The 15,307-nt window shown below is 43.4% G+C and overlaps 1 protein-coding gene across 1 annotated transcript in view; it reads left to right on the plus strand.

Moving 5' to 3' along the window:
* Positions 1–15,307, plus strand: part of ITGA2 (integrin subunit alpha 2) — a 192,385-nt gene that overhangs the window by 114,772 nt on the left and 62,306 nt on the right. The window contains 4 exon segments of the mRNA XM_030193117.1: positions 1,992–2,137; positions 3,739–3,882; positions 6,859–7,062; positions 13,735–13,865. Coding sequence (XP_030048977.1) covers positions 1,992–2,137; positions 3,739–3,882; positions 6,859–7,062; positions 13,735–13,865 — 625 coding nt within the window.

Below are 15,307 nucleotides of genomic sequence, written 5' to 3' on the forward strand. Positions count from 1 at the left end.
CTAACCATTATGCTACTCCTCCTGGATGCCTTCTACTGTCATCTTGAAGTATAATATTATACAAACCATAAGCACCACATGTAAAGTAAACTACCTTGTCAACTATGGTATTTTGTAATTTTGTTTCAGCTAGATATAAAAGTTATTTAAATTTTTTATCCCTACTATATACTATTAATATAGTATATAGTAGAGATAAAAAGTGAAACACAGATGAATAGCCAATACGGACCAATACTTCCCTAATATAGTACAGTCTCAATTATGTGAACTTCGCTAATCCATCCATTTGGCATATTTGACAGACCCCCTCCCTGGTGACATCACCACATTTATTTCTATTAAAAGTGCTTGTTTTACAACAATGTCTTCAAATCGGGAACTCTATGCCTTTGTTTATGCATTGTTTGAGGGGTTTATTCATTGTTTTCCATATTATCCAACTTTTCACATATCTGACAATGGGTCAGTCCCGTGTACTTCAGATAATCGAGACTGTACTGTATTCTTCTGATTCAAATGATGTTATAGAATATCATAACATACAGACAAGAGGATCATTGAATTCTTGCCTTAAACTATCTCACATAAGGCCTTTTAATAACAGATCTAGGATAACCTCATGCAATAAACCTTTGTGTAAGCTGCTTTGTACATTTTTTAAAGTCTTATACTGAGGAACAAATCTTTGAAGGCATTGTGAAGATGGCAAACTATCCTTTAATTTCTAGGATAATTATTGCTGTATTGTAACAAAGTGTTCCCGATCAGTAGTCTTCATATACACCTTAGTGGAAAATTCTATATATGGCACTGAATGTTAGTCTTCTGTGCCGAATTTTCAGTGAGAAAAAAACAAGTTGCTGAAACGGGCAGAAATGATAGATCCACGTGAAAACACACTTATGTACCCATTTATAGAATAATGCATAAGTGTTTTTATATGGCTGTACAAGGGGAGCATTGCCACGGGAGGGGCATGGATGGGCCAAGGGTGTTTCCTTAAAATGCATGCAGTGTTACAGAATTCAGGAGATCCATGTCCTACTTGCATGCCAGGATTTACACCTGGTTTCAGTTGGTGTAACTTCTCATGCCTACAGTTGTGTGGGAATCTCAGTGGTATGCTCTGTTCTATAAAGGGCACCAATCCCAGAATGCCCCTGTTAGAATACGGTTCAGCGCCAATTTTTGTCTGCGTTGAATTGTGAACGCTATTTGTAGAATTTCCCCCCTAGTAACAAATCCATTTGGAGTTTTTTAAACTATCATATCTATTTTATTCTATTCTATTCAAGGTATTTTTATGTTGCTAATATCAATGCAGAGTCTAAGCGGGTTACGTAAGTTCAAAAAACACACAATTAAAATCGAGAAGGCCCTACAAAGTTATTCATTCAAATGCTTATTAAAAAGATAGGCCTTCAATCCTTTGTGGAATTGTAAATAGCCAAAAAATCTGAATTTGTGCAGATATAGAATTCCACAATTTACTAGCTTGAAAAAATAAAAGAACCATAGTGAAATCTCTTATAGCAAACTTTATTGATAGATGGAAATCCCTACAATAAAGTAGAATGAAAACGGGAATTGATACGAAGAGCTAGATAAGCTATCAACTGTGGAAGAAGGGAGGAACAATTCCCCTAAATACAATACAAGCAGCCTTAAAAAACTATCCGTGCAGAAACTGATACCCAGTGTAGACTTCTGAGCAAAGGCGTCACATGATCATAGCGAGAACAACCGTAGATCAGTTTGGCTGCTGTATTTTGTAATAACTGCAACTTTTTAACTAATCTTGAACTTAATCCAACATATACAACAATACAATAATCTAAAATGAAAGTGCTGAAAACTAAAATTGGGTGCATCTGTACTTTAGATTGGTGTAATCCTGAGTGAGTCAGTACAAATACACCACTATGATGAATATGCAGTATGCTTTCTGGGTAGTTGACTGTTTTACGCATATGTGTAATCTGTTACAGGGTATTCTGTCACTGTACTCACCACTGAAAATGCTATCAATTTTGTTGCTGGTGCTCCTCGAACTAATTACACTGGACAAGTAATAGTGTATAACGTTGACAGCAAAGGCAACATCACTGTCCTCCAGTACCAGAAAGGGGAACAGGTAAATGCTATAATTATGCTCTGGGGTAACTGGCTTAGATGAAAGTGCTCTTGGACAAAGATTAATAAAAACCTTCTCCTTTCATGTACATTGTGGATTTTAAATATTGAACTAACGCAAAGACACATTTTCTGTTACTATCTAGATCCAAATTAATTCAGACATCCCATGAAACCTTTGACAAATTCAGTGGACATGTGACCATCAGAGGGTTAGAGGGCACCTTGAGTGGTAGGGATGAGGAATGGGAGAATAACAGTCACCTCAAATGATGCACCACACGACATACCAGGAAATGCTCCCCCTCCCCTCCCATGAGACAGGAACAGCTACATCACTGGCAGAGGACTGGCCAGCTGTGTAAGGAAGCTCCCATGCAGCATGTAGAAATTTACTACTGCCTTTGGTGCTCCTGCATTTTAGAATGTTAGGCTGGTACATGTCTCGCCCACTTCTACCAGTGGTCCTGTGTAGCCCTTCACCTCTCCAGAATATTTTTTCAGAGTGCATGTGTTCTGCAGGGAAGAACACCCATCTGGAGAAGTGATCTTGGGAAATCATTGCACTCTCCATTTTCTCAGGTACAAACTTAGGGGTCCTTTTGCTAAGCCATGGCAAAATCTGGGCTTAGCACATCTTAATACAGGACTTTTTTGTGCCCGAAGACCATTTTTCCCATGGCAGTAAAATAGATATTTTTCTATTTTTTTTTTTATTTGCAGGCCATGTATTAAGGTCGTCAGTGCATCGCAACTACATATAATTAACACTGGGGCACTTACTACCTCCTCTTTAGGAGACATTAAGGGGCCCTTTTACTAAGCCACGGTAAAAAGTGCCTGTGGCAGTGTAGTCGTGTGTATTAGGCATGCGCTGGGCCAGTTTTTACCGAGTCTGTAAGAAAGGTTTTTTTTAATGTGACGGGAAAAGGGCATGCGATAGAACTGAAACCGGCCTGAGCCGTTAACGCCACCCATTGATCTTGTAATAAGGGCTCACCCGCTACACATGTGACTGGTCAGCGTGCACGAACTGCCGATTACCGCCAGAAATGGTTCGCTTGGGAAGAAATAAATAAATAATTCATCCAGGCATTATGGGCACGTGGCAAATCTGAAATTACCGCCAGGCAGTAGTCTCATTTGGGCAAGCGCGTAGAGCCTACCGTGGCTTAGTAAAAGGGCCCCTAAGTGCTCCTGCGTTAACCCTGCGGTAATCAGTTAGTCTGCAGTAATGTGAGTGCACTAGCTGGATAGTACTTCCAACCCCATTCCCCACCCAAGTCACATTCCCTCAAAAAAACAAAGAACCCCCAAAAAACAAATAGCACATGATTAACGCATGCAAACAGGAAAACTACCCCCCCCCCCCCACACACACACACCATGGTCAGAGCCAACAACTTACTTATATATTTATTTACCACATTTGATTATGTGCCTCCTCAAACAAGATTGAAGTAAAGCAAAATATAAAAAAAATTCTAAAAAATATAAAACTCACCCTTGCTCCCACCCTAGTGCAGACAGAGAGAAACTATGAATCTGAAGGATAATTATGTTATATCAGAAGATATGCTATAAAGTTCTTTCTTATTTCAGATTGGTTCCTACTTTGGCAGTGTGGTTTGTTCAGTGGACGTAAACAAGGATGCAATTACTGATGTCTTATTGGTGGGTGCTCCAATGTTCATGAATGATCTGAAGAAAGAAGAAGGCCGGGTCTATATGTTTTCTGTCACAAAGGTAAATGAAACAAGAACAACCATAAGTAGAGTTTTGCAAAATGTTGACGTGGAGAGGCATAATCGAATGGGAACGACCATCTCTAAGGATGCCCATCTCTGAGGATGTCCCTGCAAATGGGCTGGGCATCCCGTATTATTGAAACAAGATGGGCGTCCATCTTTCGTTTCAATAATACGGTTGGGAACTTCCAAATCTCAACATTTAGGTCGACCTAAATGTTGAGATGGTCAACCTTAGAGATGGGCGACCTCGGTTTTCTCTGATAATGGAAACCGAGGACGCCCATCTCAAAAACGACTAAATCAAAGGCATTTGGTCGTGGGAGGACATTCGTAGTGCACTGGTCCCCCTCACACGCCAGGACACCAACCGAGCACCCTAGGGGGCACTACAGTGGACTTCACAAATTGCTTCCAGGTGCATAGTTCCCTTACCTTCGGTGCTGAGCCCCCCAACCCCCCCCCCAAAACCCACTTCCCACAACTGTACATCACTACCATAGCCCTTAGGGATGAAGGGGGGCACCTACATGTGGGTACAGTGGGTTTCGGGTGGGTTTTGGAGGGCTCACATTTACCACCACAAATGTAACAGGTGGGGGGGGGATGGGCCTGGGTCCGCCTGCCTGAAGTGCACTGCACCCACTAAAAACTGCTCCAGGGACCTGCATACTGCTGTGATGGAGCTGGGTATGACATTTGAGGCTGGCATAGAGGCTGACAAAAAATGTATTTTAATTTTTTTGGGGGGGTGGGTGGGAGGGGGTTGGTGACCACTGGGGGAGTAAGGGGAGGTCATCCCCGATTCCCTCCGGTGGTCATCTGGTCAGTTTGGGCACCTTTTCGAGGCTTGGTCGTGAAAAAAAAGGGACCAAGTAAAGTCAACCAAATGCTCGTCAGGGACGCCCTTCTTTTTTCCATTAGCGGCCGAGGATGCCCATCTCTTAACCACGTCCCCATCCCGCCTTCACTACACTGCCGACACACCCCCCGGGAACTTTGGTCGTCCCCTGAGAGAAGGACGCCCATCTCCCGATTTGTGTCGAAAGATGGGCTCCCTTCTCTTTCAATTATGCCCCTGATAGTGGGCAGTGACTTCATTAGTTATTAAAATGTTTTTCAGACATGCCTAGGTGTTTCCTATTTTCCTATCCCCAAATGCATTACACTGTTATTTTCTGTATCTAATTCTAATGCCAAGACTTTGGCAACTCCTTAAACTTCCCTAGTTTATTATTCCTTTTCTGAGAGAGTTATGCGAGAAAAGGAAGTCCTTCTGGGTAAATGAACATCACTTGGACCTGCAATTTGATGATTTGGGGGCCCTTTTATAAAGGGTAGCAAGGCTACAGCACAGGTAGCATGCAGGAAATCAGGAGCTGCTACCAGAGACACCCAGATACCCAGTGGTAGTTCTGATTTTGCTGTGTGCTGTTTCCTGCTCCAGAAAATATTTTTCTATTTTCTAGCATGGGCCCGTGTTGTAGGCGCACTTGGCAGTAATCGGGTAGCAGCGCACACTGACCGATTACCACCGGGTTAACATGTGAGCCCTTATTGCCTACTGTAGGAAGCAGCAAGGGCTCATGCAGTAAATGGCCACGCACCAATTCTTTTTATTAGTGCCCGGCCATTTACTTCTCTGTTTTAAAAATAGGGATTTTATGGCTGTGATAGTAAGTGGCCTGGGTGTGTGGCAATTCTACGTGCCCACAGTACTGTGGGCCACTTACTACCACAGCTTAGTAAAAGGACCTTTAGAACTTGGGACGGAAGAGAATTTATAAGTTTATTGATAAAATTTGGTTGAATTCTCATAAAAAAGCAAATATTTTATTAGCTTGTTTAAATAATTGGAAATTCTTCTGCCATAGTTTAAAATTAACTGTTACAGCCTAAAGCATTAAAAATAGGCGTTAGCTAAAATCTTTTGTAAATATATTTACTAATGAGCTAATTGGTGTTGATAATTGGGCATGGGCGATCAATTATTGGTGTTAATTGGCAGCAATTTGGATTTACATGCGCATCTCGCTAAGCTCTATTCTATAAAGATCTGTGTGCAAATTGTTTAGTTTGTAACTGAAAAGGGAGCATGGCCATGGGAGGGGCATGGGCGTGTTGGGCTTCACTTCAGATGTGTGCACTATTAGAATTCGGAGGATCTGCACCTACCTTATGTGCCAGGATTTACACTGGTTTCAGTCAGTGTAAATCCTTACGCCCAAAGTTTGGGAAGGATTCTGGGGTTACACATTCTGTAAACGGAGCATCCTTTAAACAATAGCACTCTACATGCATTGTTTTGGCACCTGAAATTGGGCTCCATTTACTGAATCTAGTCCTTAACTTCTAGCCCCATAAGCTCCTTTTCCTCCCCCAAATTTTGGCAACTAAACGATTATGATCACCACAATGCCATCACTCCTAAAACGATCCTGTAAAACCTTATACAGATTCTATTCTGTTCTATTTCGATACTTCTACACCTCCTTTAACAGAGTCTTCAAGGCAGTTTACAAGCAAGATAATATCCTAGATGGATATGACTGACATTATTACAATAGACTACTAATATATAGTTAGTTAAACAGGTAAGTTTTTAAAATGTTCTGAAATCGACTAGAATTAACTATAGTCCATTTAGAAACTGGAATATTATTCCAAAACCTCTGGACCTTGGAAGGAAAAAGGATGTTCCCAAACTGATTTCAACTTCAAATTCCATACAGATGTAAAAATAGGCCCTGATGGTTTTTGCATTTCTGTGATTGTCAGGATTTGTTGTGTGCTTTGACTGTAGCTGCTCTTTGCCACCTCCAGAAGGTGTCACCTGAGCCAACATGCCTAATAGTTTAGCTGGCCCTGGTGAAGGTCTGGATGCCTGCAACAACAATAAGAAGCTCCAGACATAGCAGAACCTTTTCTAATTCAAGTAAAGTGTATATATCTCATTTCTTTTACTTTCTAAAAGGGAATTCTAGGTCAGCGAGAACGTCTGGAAGGACCTGAGAATGGGGGCGACAGTCGATTTGGAGAAGCCATTTCAGCCCTCTCAGATATCGATTTGGATGGTTTCAATGATGTCATAGTAGGAGCACCTTTAGAGAATCAGAACTCCGGAGCCATTTATATTTACAATGGAAATAAAATAACTATACGCACCAAATATTCCCAGGTAGGAATCTTTGCAAAATCCTTTATCCAGAAACTTATCAGCAGATCTTTCAAGGATCACTGCCATAGTTCATACTGTCAGAATCTAGAGCCAGTTTCTGTGAGATTGGAGCTAACGACATCTATCCACTCATCTATACAACACAGGAAGATTCCTGAGGCAGGCCGATGGGCCGAAACACAGCTGTTTCGAGTCGTTGTGTTGATCATAGAGTCATTATTGTTGATCAATAAACCTTCTAGACCACATACAGCATCATTGTCTCTTTGAGTCACCTTCGCTGCTCTCTTTGCGGTTGTAGTTCATAGAATACAAATTGAAAATTGCTGCCTTCGATATTCTGGAAAGATACACAAGTTGAGGCAAGTCCCTGATCCACTACATCTTCAGCTCTTGAGTTTCTGTTGATTTTCTTATGCTGCCCTTTTCAGTTGTAGCATGCTTGTGAATGTAAAAAAAATGTAAGATAAAAACTAGTGCACATTTCAATAAGGTTAAGGTACTAGATTGAAGGAAAATGTGTACATTATGCTTCGCTCATTAAACACTGACAGGCAGATGCTCAAAACTCCCACTGGATCAGCACAGCGAAGAAACGCCCTAATGCTCAATGCTAATGAGTTGCTAATTTAGACGCACTGATAGCATTGAGCATTATCGAGTTCGGCAGGAAGATAGTGTCTGGCACATGCACTGAAGAGCATGCACAGAGCGCCAGAGGGAGGAGGAGGGAAAGGTGCCAGCTCCAGTAAGGCAAGCCTACAAAGAAGTGAGGAGAGGGCTTTGACCTGCTTCCCTAGTCCCAAGGGGCTGGCTGCTGCTGATTTTGAATCCTGAGCCCTGACTCAACAGTAAGGGCTGACACTTCTGCAACTGCTTGCAAACAACAGGATTTCTAAATGCATTTCCTTCCACCTTTTTTGTTCTTTGCTTTGGTAGATGTGCAGGTTGAGCTTTGAAGGCTGACAGGAGAAGCTTGACTTGGAGGAGGGAAGCATATCTAGCAATTTTTCCCCCAGTTTTACCATTTACAATTCCACCCCGAAGGACGCTACTCCAGTCAGTACCTGTACTGGGGAGGGGGGAGCTCCAGTGCCTCTTGCTGCCTTCCCTACTCCTCACACTGAGCACAGCCCTAATGCCAGCTCTGAGCTGGTGTAGGGTTTTAAGCAGCAGGGGTGTTGCCAGATGGAAAAAATTTTCCCCTCCCCAAACCAGCCCCAAACCAGCCCAAAACTGCACAAAGTCATTTGCATACAAATGACATCATTAAGCCCGCCTCCTGATGTCAGTTAGCCCGCCTCCACGGGGCTCCTATTAGCCAGTGAAAAAAACCACGGCCGGCGAAAAAAATGCACTTGGCCAAAAAAAAAAAAGCCGCCCAAAATCCTGCAACCTGCACACGGCATAAAAAAGCCGCAGTGGGTTGCGGAAAGGAGCCCAATTGGGCGGGAAAACCGCCCATCTAGCAAAACCCTTCTTTGGCGTGCTGTCCTCTGAGGATTGGGAGCTGGCGAGCTTGTTGGTTCACTCAGCTCACATGCTCATCAGCTCTCAGCATTGAGTGTTAGAAAATACGGGTGCTAGTTTGGTGCTAATGGCCTCTAGCGCCCACATTTGCTTCTGAGCATCAGGGCACAAGGTCTCTATTTGTTAATGTACACTCATGGTAATAACTACAATTTTAAATGTTGGGGGTATTCCCAGCATTTCTGGGAGAGCTGCCATGCAGTTAATGCAGAGAAAAGTCACTAATGGTTCATTCAATAATATTCTACTACTACTACTACTTAACATTTCTAGAGCGCTACTAGGGTTACGCAGCACTGTACAAGTTAACAAAGAAGGACGGTCCCTGCTCAAAGGAGCTTACAATCTAAAAGAATGAAATGTCAAGTTGGGGCAGTCTAGATTGCCTGAGTAGAGGTGTAGTGGTTAGGTGCCGAAGGCGACATTGAAGAGGTGGGCTTTGAGCAATGATTTGAAGATGGGCAGGGAAGGGGCCTGGCATATGGGCTCAGGGAGTCTGTTCCACGCATGGGGTGAGGTGAGGCAGAAAGGGCAGAGCCTGGAGTTGGCGGTGGTGGAGAAGGGTACTGAAAGGAGGGATTTGTCCTGAGAGTGGAGGTTACGGGTAGGAACGTAAGGGGAGATGAGGGTTGAGAGGTAAGGAGGGGCTGCAGATCGAGTGCATTTGTAGGTTAGAAGCAGAAGCTTGAACTGAATGCGGTACCTGATCGGAAGCCAATGAAGTGACTTGAGGAGAGGGGTGATATGAGTGTATTGGTCCAGGCGGAAGATAAGGCGTGCAGCAGAGTTCTGAACGGACTGAAGGGGGGATAGATGGCTAAGTGGGAGACCAGTTAGGAGTAGGTTGCAGTAGTCAAGGCGAGAGGTAATGAGAGAGTGGATGAGAGTTCGGGTGGTGTGCTCTGAGAGGAAAGGGCGAATTTTGCTAATGTTAAAGAGGAAGAAGTGACAGGTCTTGGCTATCTGCTGGATATGCGCAAAGAAGGAGAGGGAGGAGTCGAAGATGACACCGAGGTTGTGGGCAGATGAGACGGGGACGATGAGGGTGTTATCAACCGAGATAGAGAGTGGAGGGAGAGGAGAAGTGGGTTTGGGTGGGAAAACAAGAAGTTCGGTCTTGGCCATGTTCAGTTTCAGGTGGCAGTTGGACATCCAGGCAGCAATGTCGGATAAGCAGGCCGATACTTTGGCCTGGGTTTCCGCAATGATGTCTGGTGTGGAGAGATAAAGCTGGGTGTTGTCAGCACAAAGATGATAGTGGAAGCCATGAGATGAAATCAGGGAGCCCAGGGAAGAGGTGTAGATTGAGAAAAGAAGGGGTCCAAGGACAGATCCCTGAGGGACACCAATAGAGAGTGGGATAGGGGTGGAGGAAGAACCATGAGAGTGTACTCTGAAGGTACGATGGGAGAGATAAGAGGAGAACCAGGAGAGGACAGAGCCCTGGAACCCAAAAGAGGACAGTGTGTCGAGAAGTAAGTTGTGATTGACAATGTAAAAAGTGGCGGATAGGTTGAGGAGGATGAGGATGGAGTAATGACCTTTGGATTTGGCGAGGAACAGGTCATTGCAAACTTTAGATAGTGTCATTTCTGTCGAGTGTAGTGGGCGAAAGCCAGATTGAAGCGGATCGAGGATGGCATGAGAGGAGAGAAAGTCAAGGCAACGGCTGTGAACGGCGCGTTCAAGTATTTTGGAGAGGAAGGGTAGGAGGGAAATGGGGCGGTAGTTGGAGGGACAGGTAGGGTCAAGTGATGGTTTTTTTAGGAGTGGTGTGACTACAGCATGCTTGAAGGTGTCAGGGACAGTTGCAGTGGAGAGAGAGAGAGGTTGAGGATATGACAGATGGGGGGGGGGGGGGGGGGTGATAGTAGGAGAGATGGTGTTAAGTAAGTTGGTGGGGATGGGGTCAGAGGAACAGGTGGTGCATTTCGAGGAGGAGAGAAGATGGGCGGTTTCCTCTTCGGTGATATCAGGAAAAGAGGAGAAGGAGGCCTGGGTTGGTTGGTTGAGGGAGTGGGTTATGGGATGAAGAGGAGGAGAAGGTTTAGTGGTGAATTCGAGGTTGATCTTCTGGACCTTGTTGCGGAAGTAGTTAGCCAGTGATTGAGGAGAGAGTGAGGGGGGGGGGTGGATGATGTTAACTGCTCTGTATTATCTGCTGTATTAACGGTTCATGCATAATAATTACCTCTGCACTAACTGTAAGACACAGTCCTCACCCATTCTCAGGGCTTTTTTTCAGGGGGTACTCAGCCTGGGGTACTGAGTACCGACACCTTTTTCATTGCCTGATAAAACTGATCCATGGTCCCCAATTATTAATGAAAGAGCCCAGGTTCTGCACACCCAGTGCTGCCTTTTCATAGATTTTGTGACTGGTTGTAAGGTGCCTAGCTATTGTGGGGTGGGTTCTTCAGTGATCACCATCTGAAGGATGGCCTGGAATTTGAGTACCAGCACCTTTTAGGCTAGAAAAAATGTACTGCCTATTCCCATCCTAACATGACATTTTCCACATTAACTGTTTAATGTGGACATTAGCATGTGCTAACAGTTACTATGTTGTACAGTTAGTATGGCATCACGCTATTAGCATACACTAAAAGTTGCATTAAACAGCTAACACAGTTTAGTATATAGGCCCTCAAATGAGTGCTATTGTGACTGCATGCTCTAGTTGGCATTTTAGCAGAAGAATTATCATTTGTGAAGCTTTTTTTTGCTTTTGCAGTTAGTGACATTTCATGTATAGTTAACAGTTAATAAGTTGCTGCATTGCAAAGTAATGCAGAGCAGTAGACAAGTAGCCCAGGAAAGAGGGAAGCCTGTTTCAAATTTATTTATTGCATTTGTATCCCACATTTTCCCACCTCTTTGCAGGCTCAATGTGGCTTATAATACATCATGAATGGTGGAATTATATGAGAAAATAGACATTTAGTATTACAGAAGGAACTTGGGTAACATGATAATGATAAACCTTGGGCAAGTCACTTAACATTCTGCTACCTCAGATACAAAATTAAGGGTATAGTTCTAAATGTGTGCTAAGGTTAAGGAAATTGAATTCGATACATCACCTTTCTGTGGTTACAATCAAAGCAGTTTACATATTATATATAGGTACTTATTTTGTACCTGGGTCAATGGAAGGGTGAGTGACTTGCCCAGAGTCACAAGGAGCTACAGTGGGAATCAAACCTGTTTCCCAAGCTACTGCACTAACCATTAGGCTAGTGAAGATATATTTTTTTAGCCACTAACTTGTGCTATGTTAGCACAGGCTGCATATTATAGACAATGAGATGTAGTTACAAATAATTGGGATTAACAGTAAAATAGCACTTCTTAACAGTAACCCACGCTGATAATTCCCCCCCCCCCCCCCCCCCCACGATTAGAATGTAAGCCCTTCAAAAACAGAGAAATATTTACTGTATCTGAATGTAACTCATCTTGATCTACTATAAGAAGGGTTTGAGTTAAGTAATAATAAATGTTTGCATGCACTTAAACTCCATGCAAAACTGAGATCACTAGTTAAATATTACGGATGTAGCCTGCACTGAATTTTTAGGGCATGCATTTGTTCCCCCTCCTTGCGCTGCATCCCCTACCTTTGCTGGCTGAGATGCTCAATCCCTGCCTGATGATCACATCCACTGCCAGAACTGCCCCAGTAGGGAAGACGTTAGTAGCCTTCCTTCTTGCTGCCAACATTGGTGCTCCTTGTGCATGCTCAGTCCATATGCGAACTTTGTACCTTTGTGCCCCCTCCTACCCTGGGGTGACAAGGAAGTAACCCTCTATCCACAATCTCCGCTCCTATCCATGAAATCAGCAAAGCTTTCCTGATCCCCACCCCCGCACCCCACTCCACTCCACTGTGGCAAAGAAACATCTACCCCACTTATCTCTGAACTGTCAAACAATATCCTGCACCCTTCCCCCATTATCCGTAGATTGCCAAAATAATAATTCCTCAGAATCTTCTAAAGGTTCCTAATGCTGGCAAGTAGGAGGCCCTATTTTCAGCTAAAAATTCTTTTTCTTTTCAAATACGTTTTTTTGAATTTTATGAAAATACAAGAAAATTTTGAAAACAATATTAACAATTTAGAGAACAAGATTATATACTGTCAGTAACACCATGTACAATGACTAAGAAAAAATAAGGTATTGATCCATATAGAACATATTAGGACTGCGATGTAGAGTTTAAAGAATGTAAATAAGACTCCAAGGGAATCTTTTTTAAAAAGATAAAGCTCAATCACCTTACTAGAGGATCAAATTAAGGAAGCAGGAAATAATTACCTCCGCACTGAAAAATTCTTTTAAATTAAGGAGCTGAAAGGAATGTTTATAAATTTAGACCTGATGTTCGTTTGCCTAGATTTATGAGCCTGGTGCTAAGCCTTAAATCCGACCTTGTTACCACCCAGTGGCGTAGGAAGGGGGGGGGGGCGGTCCGCCCCGGGTGCACGCCGCTTTGGGGTGTTGGCGCCTCGCTGGTTCCTTGCTCTCTCTGCCCCGGAACAGGTTACTTCCTGTTCTGGGGCAGAGAGAGCAAGGAACCAGCAAGGCGCCGACACCCCCCAGCGGCGTGCACTCGGCAGATTGGCCCTCCCCTCACCGCCTTCCAGGTATGTTCCCGTGGGGGGGGGGGGATTGCTCTACGGAGGGGGGAGGATGCGTCGTGCTGCACCCGGGGGGGGGGGGGGGGTGCGCAGCGGCAACCCGCCCCGGGTGTCAGCTGCCCTCGCGACGCCACTGTTACCACCCACCTTTTATGCTTAAAATTTAAGTATAAAGTTATGCACTCAGCTTTAGTAAAGTTTCAGAGAAGCCAATTTATGAGGTTAACTCTCAAAGGGGCTCTTTTATTAAAGCTTAGCATGCCCTAAATGCTGCACATCCTAGTTTATACCTATGAGTCACGTGGCACTTAGCACATGCAAAGCCTTCGTAAAAGGGCCCCAAGGTTAGGAGTCCAAATTCTTTGAATATTGATCCCTTATTGATTCATTGTCTTATTGTATTGTGTTATGAGTTACTGTTTAATGATTCATTAAAAAAAAATAAAAAAGACCAGTAGGTATTGGCAACAGCAGCCAATATTCAAACTCTCTTTTTCAGAAAATTTTGGGCTCTACAATCAGTCAGCAACTACAGTACTTTGGAAGATCAGTGGATGGGCTTGAAGACTTAAATGGTGACACTATTGTTGACGTTTCCATTGGTGCCTTTGGAAAAGTGATTCAGCTCTGGTTGGTGATTGATTTAGTTCTGAAAACAATCAGAGATAATCCATGTTCTTCTCTCAACTTATATTAGCTTATGTATGTAAACTGCCTAGCAGGAATAATACTTTGTGATTTGCAATATATCAAATATTGTCAAATAAAGAACTAACTAACTAACCTCCCCTTTTACAAAGCCATGCTAGTCAAAGAATGGGCAGGGTTGGCATTGCCATGCAGCTTTATAAAAGGGGGGGGGGTAACTAACTCAGGGGTCCTTTTACTAAGGTGCGCTAACAGATTTAGCGTACGCTAAATAAGATGCCCATAGGAATATAATTGGCTTCTTATCACTTAGCGCATGCTAGTCATTAGTGCGTGCTAAATCCATTTGTGCACCTTAGCAAAAGGACCCCTTAGATAAATAAATAAGGGTCCATTTTACAAAAAAGTGTTAAGAAATGGGCTTAGTGCATTTTAATATGGGAGTTTCCCATGTGCTCAGCCCATTTCTAACGCATCTCCAAAATGCTTTCTTCTTATTGCAGATCCCATGGCAATATTTACATTAGCGCACAAGGTCTGCAAAAGTATTAACATGGGAGCACTTACTGCCTCCTATTTAGGAAGCAGTAAGCACTCCGGCAGCAAAGGTACCCAACGGCGATGGCTGCAGGGGAGGGTTGGCAGCGGGAGGGGGGTCGAGAGGGTCAGCGACGTGGGGGAGGGACCAGGGCCAAATCTACAAGGGCCCATGCGCTCATGGCCCCACTTAGCTACGCCCCTGCTTAGGGAGGAATAAAAATCATTGCTGAAAAACCACACACTTAGTGCTATTCTATAAATCTCACCAAAATTTAGGTGCGGTTTATAGAATAAGCATAGTGCCTGTCCCCTCAGTTAAATTTAGGTGCGGCCATTTACACAACTAAAACCTGGTGTACATGCCCACACCTAACAGGTGCAGATTGGGCATATTCTATAACAGTGCATGTAATTGTTTAAGAATGCCCACAACCCACCTTTACTCCTCCCATGGCCATTCCCCCTTTTGAAATCCATGTGGTAAAACTTACACGCACCACTTTGTTGAATATGCTTGGCAAATTGTGTGCATAAATTCTTCATAGTGCCAATTAGTGCTGACAATTGCTTGTTAGTGGCCAATTATCAGTGCTCATTGGCTTGCTAAACAATTAAGTTTGTGCATGCAATTTCGCCGCATGGCCAAGATTGCATGCACAACTTTAGTCACCATGGGCCAGATTCTATTTATGGCACCTAAAAAATCCACACGGAACTAAGCATATTCTATAAGATATAGATGTAGTGTATAGAATATGCTTAGTTGATACCATAGCACCTAAATCTACGTTCATTTACGCCAAGAAAAAGATGGTGTAAATCAATGCACGTAGATTTAAGTGCACTGGCCCATATTCTGTAATTATGTGCAGAAATTTTGGAGT

Source organism: Microcaecilia unicolor, chromosome 2 (genome assembly GCF_901765095.1).
Source record: "Microcaecilia unicolor chromosome 2, aMicUni1.1, whole genome shotgun sequence".
Lineage (NCBI taxonomy): Eukaryota > Metazoa > Chordata > Amphibia > Gymnophiona > Siphonopidae > Microcaecilia > Microcaecilia unicolor.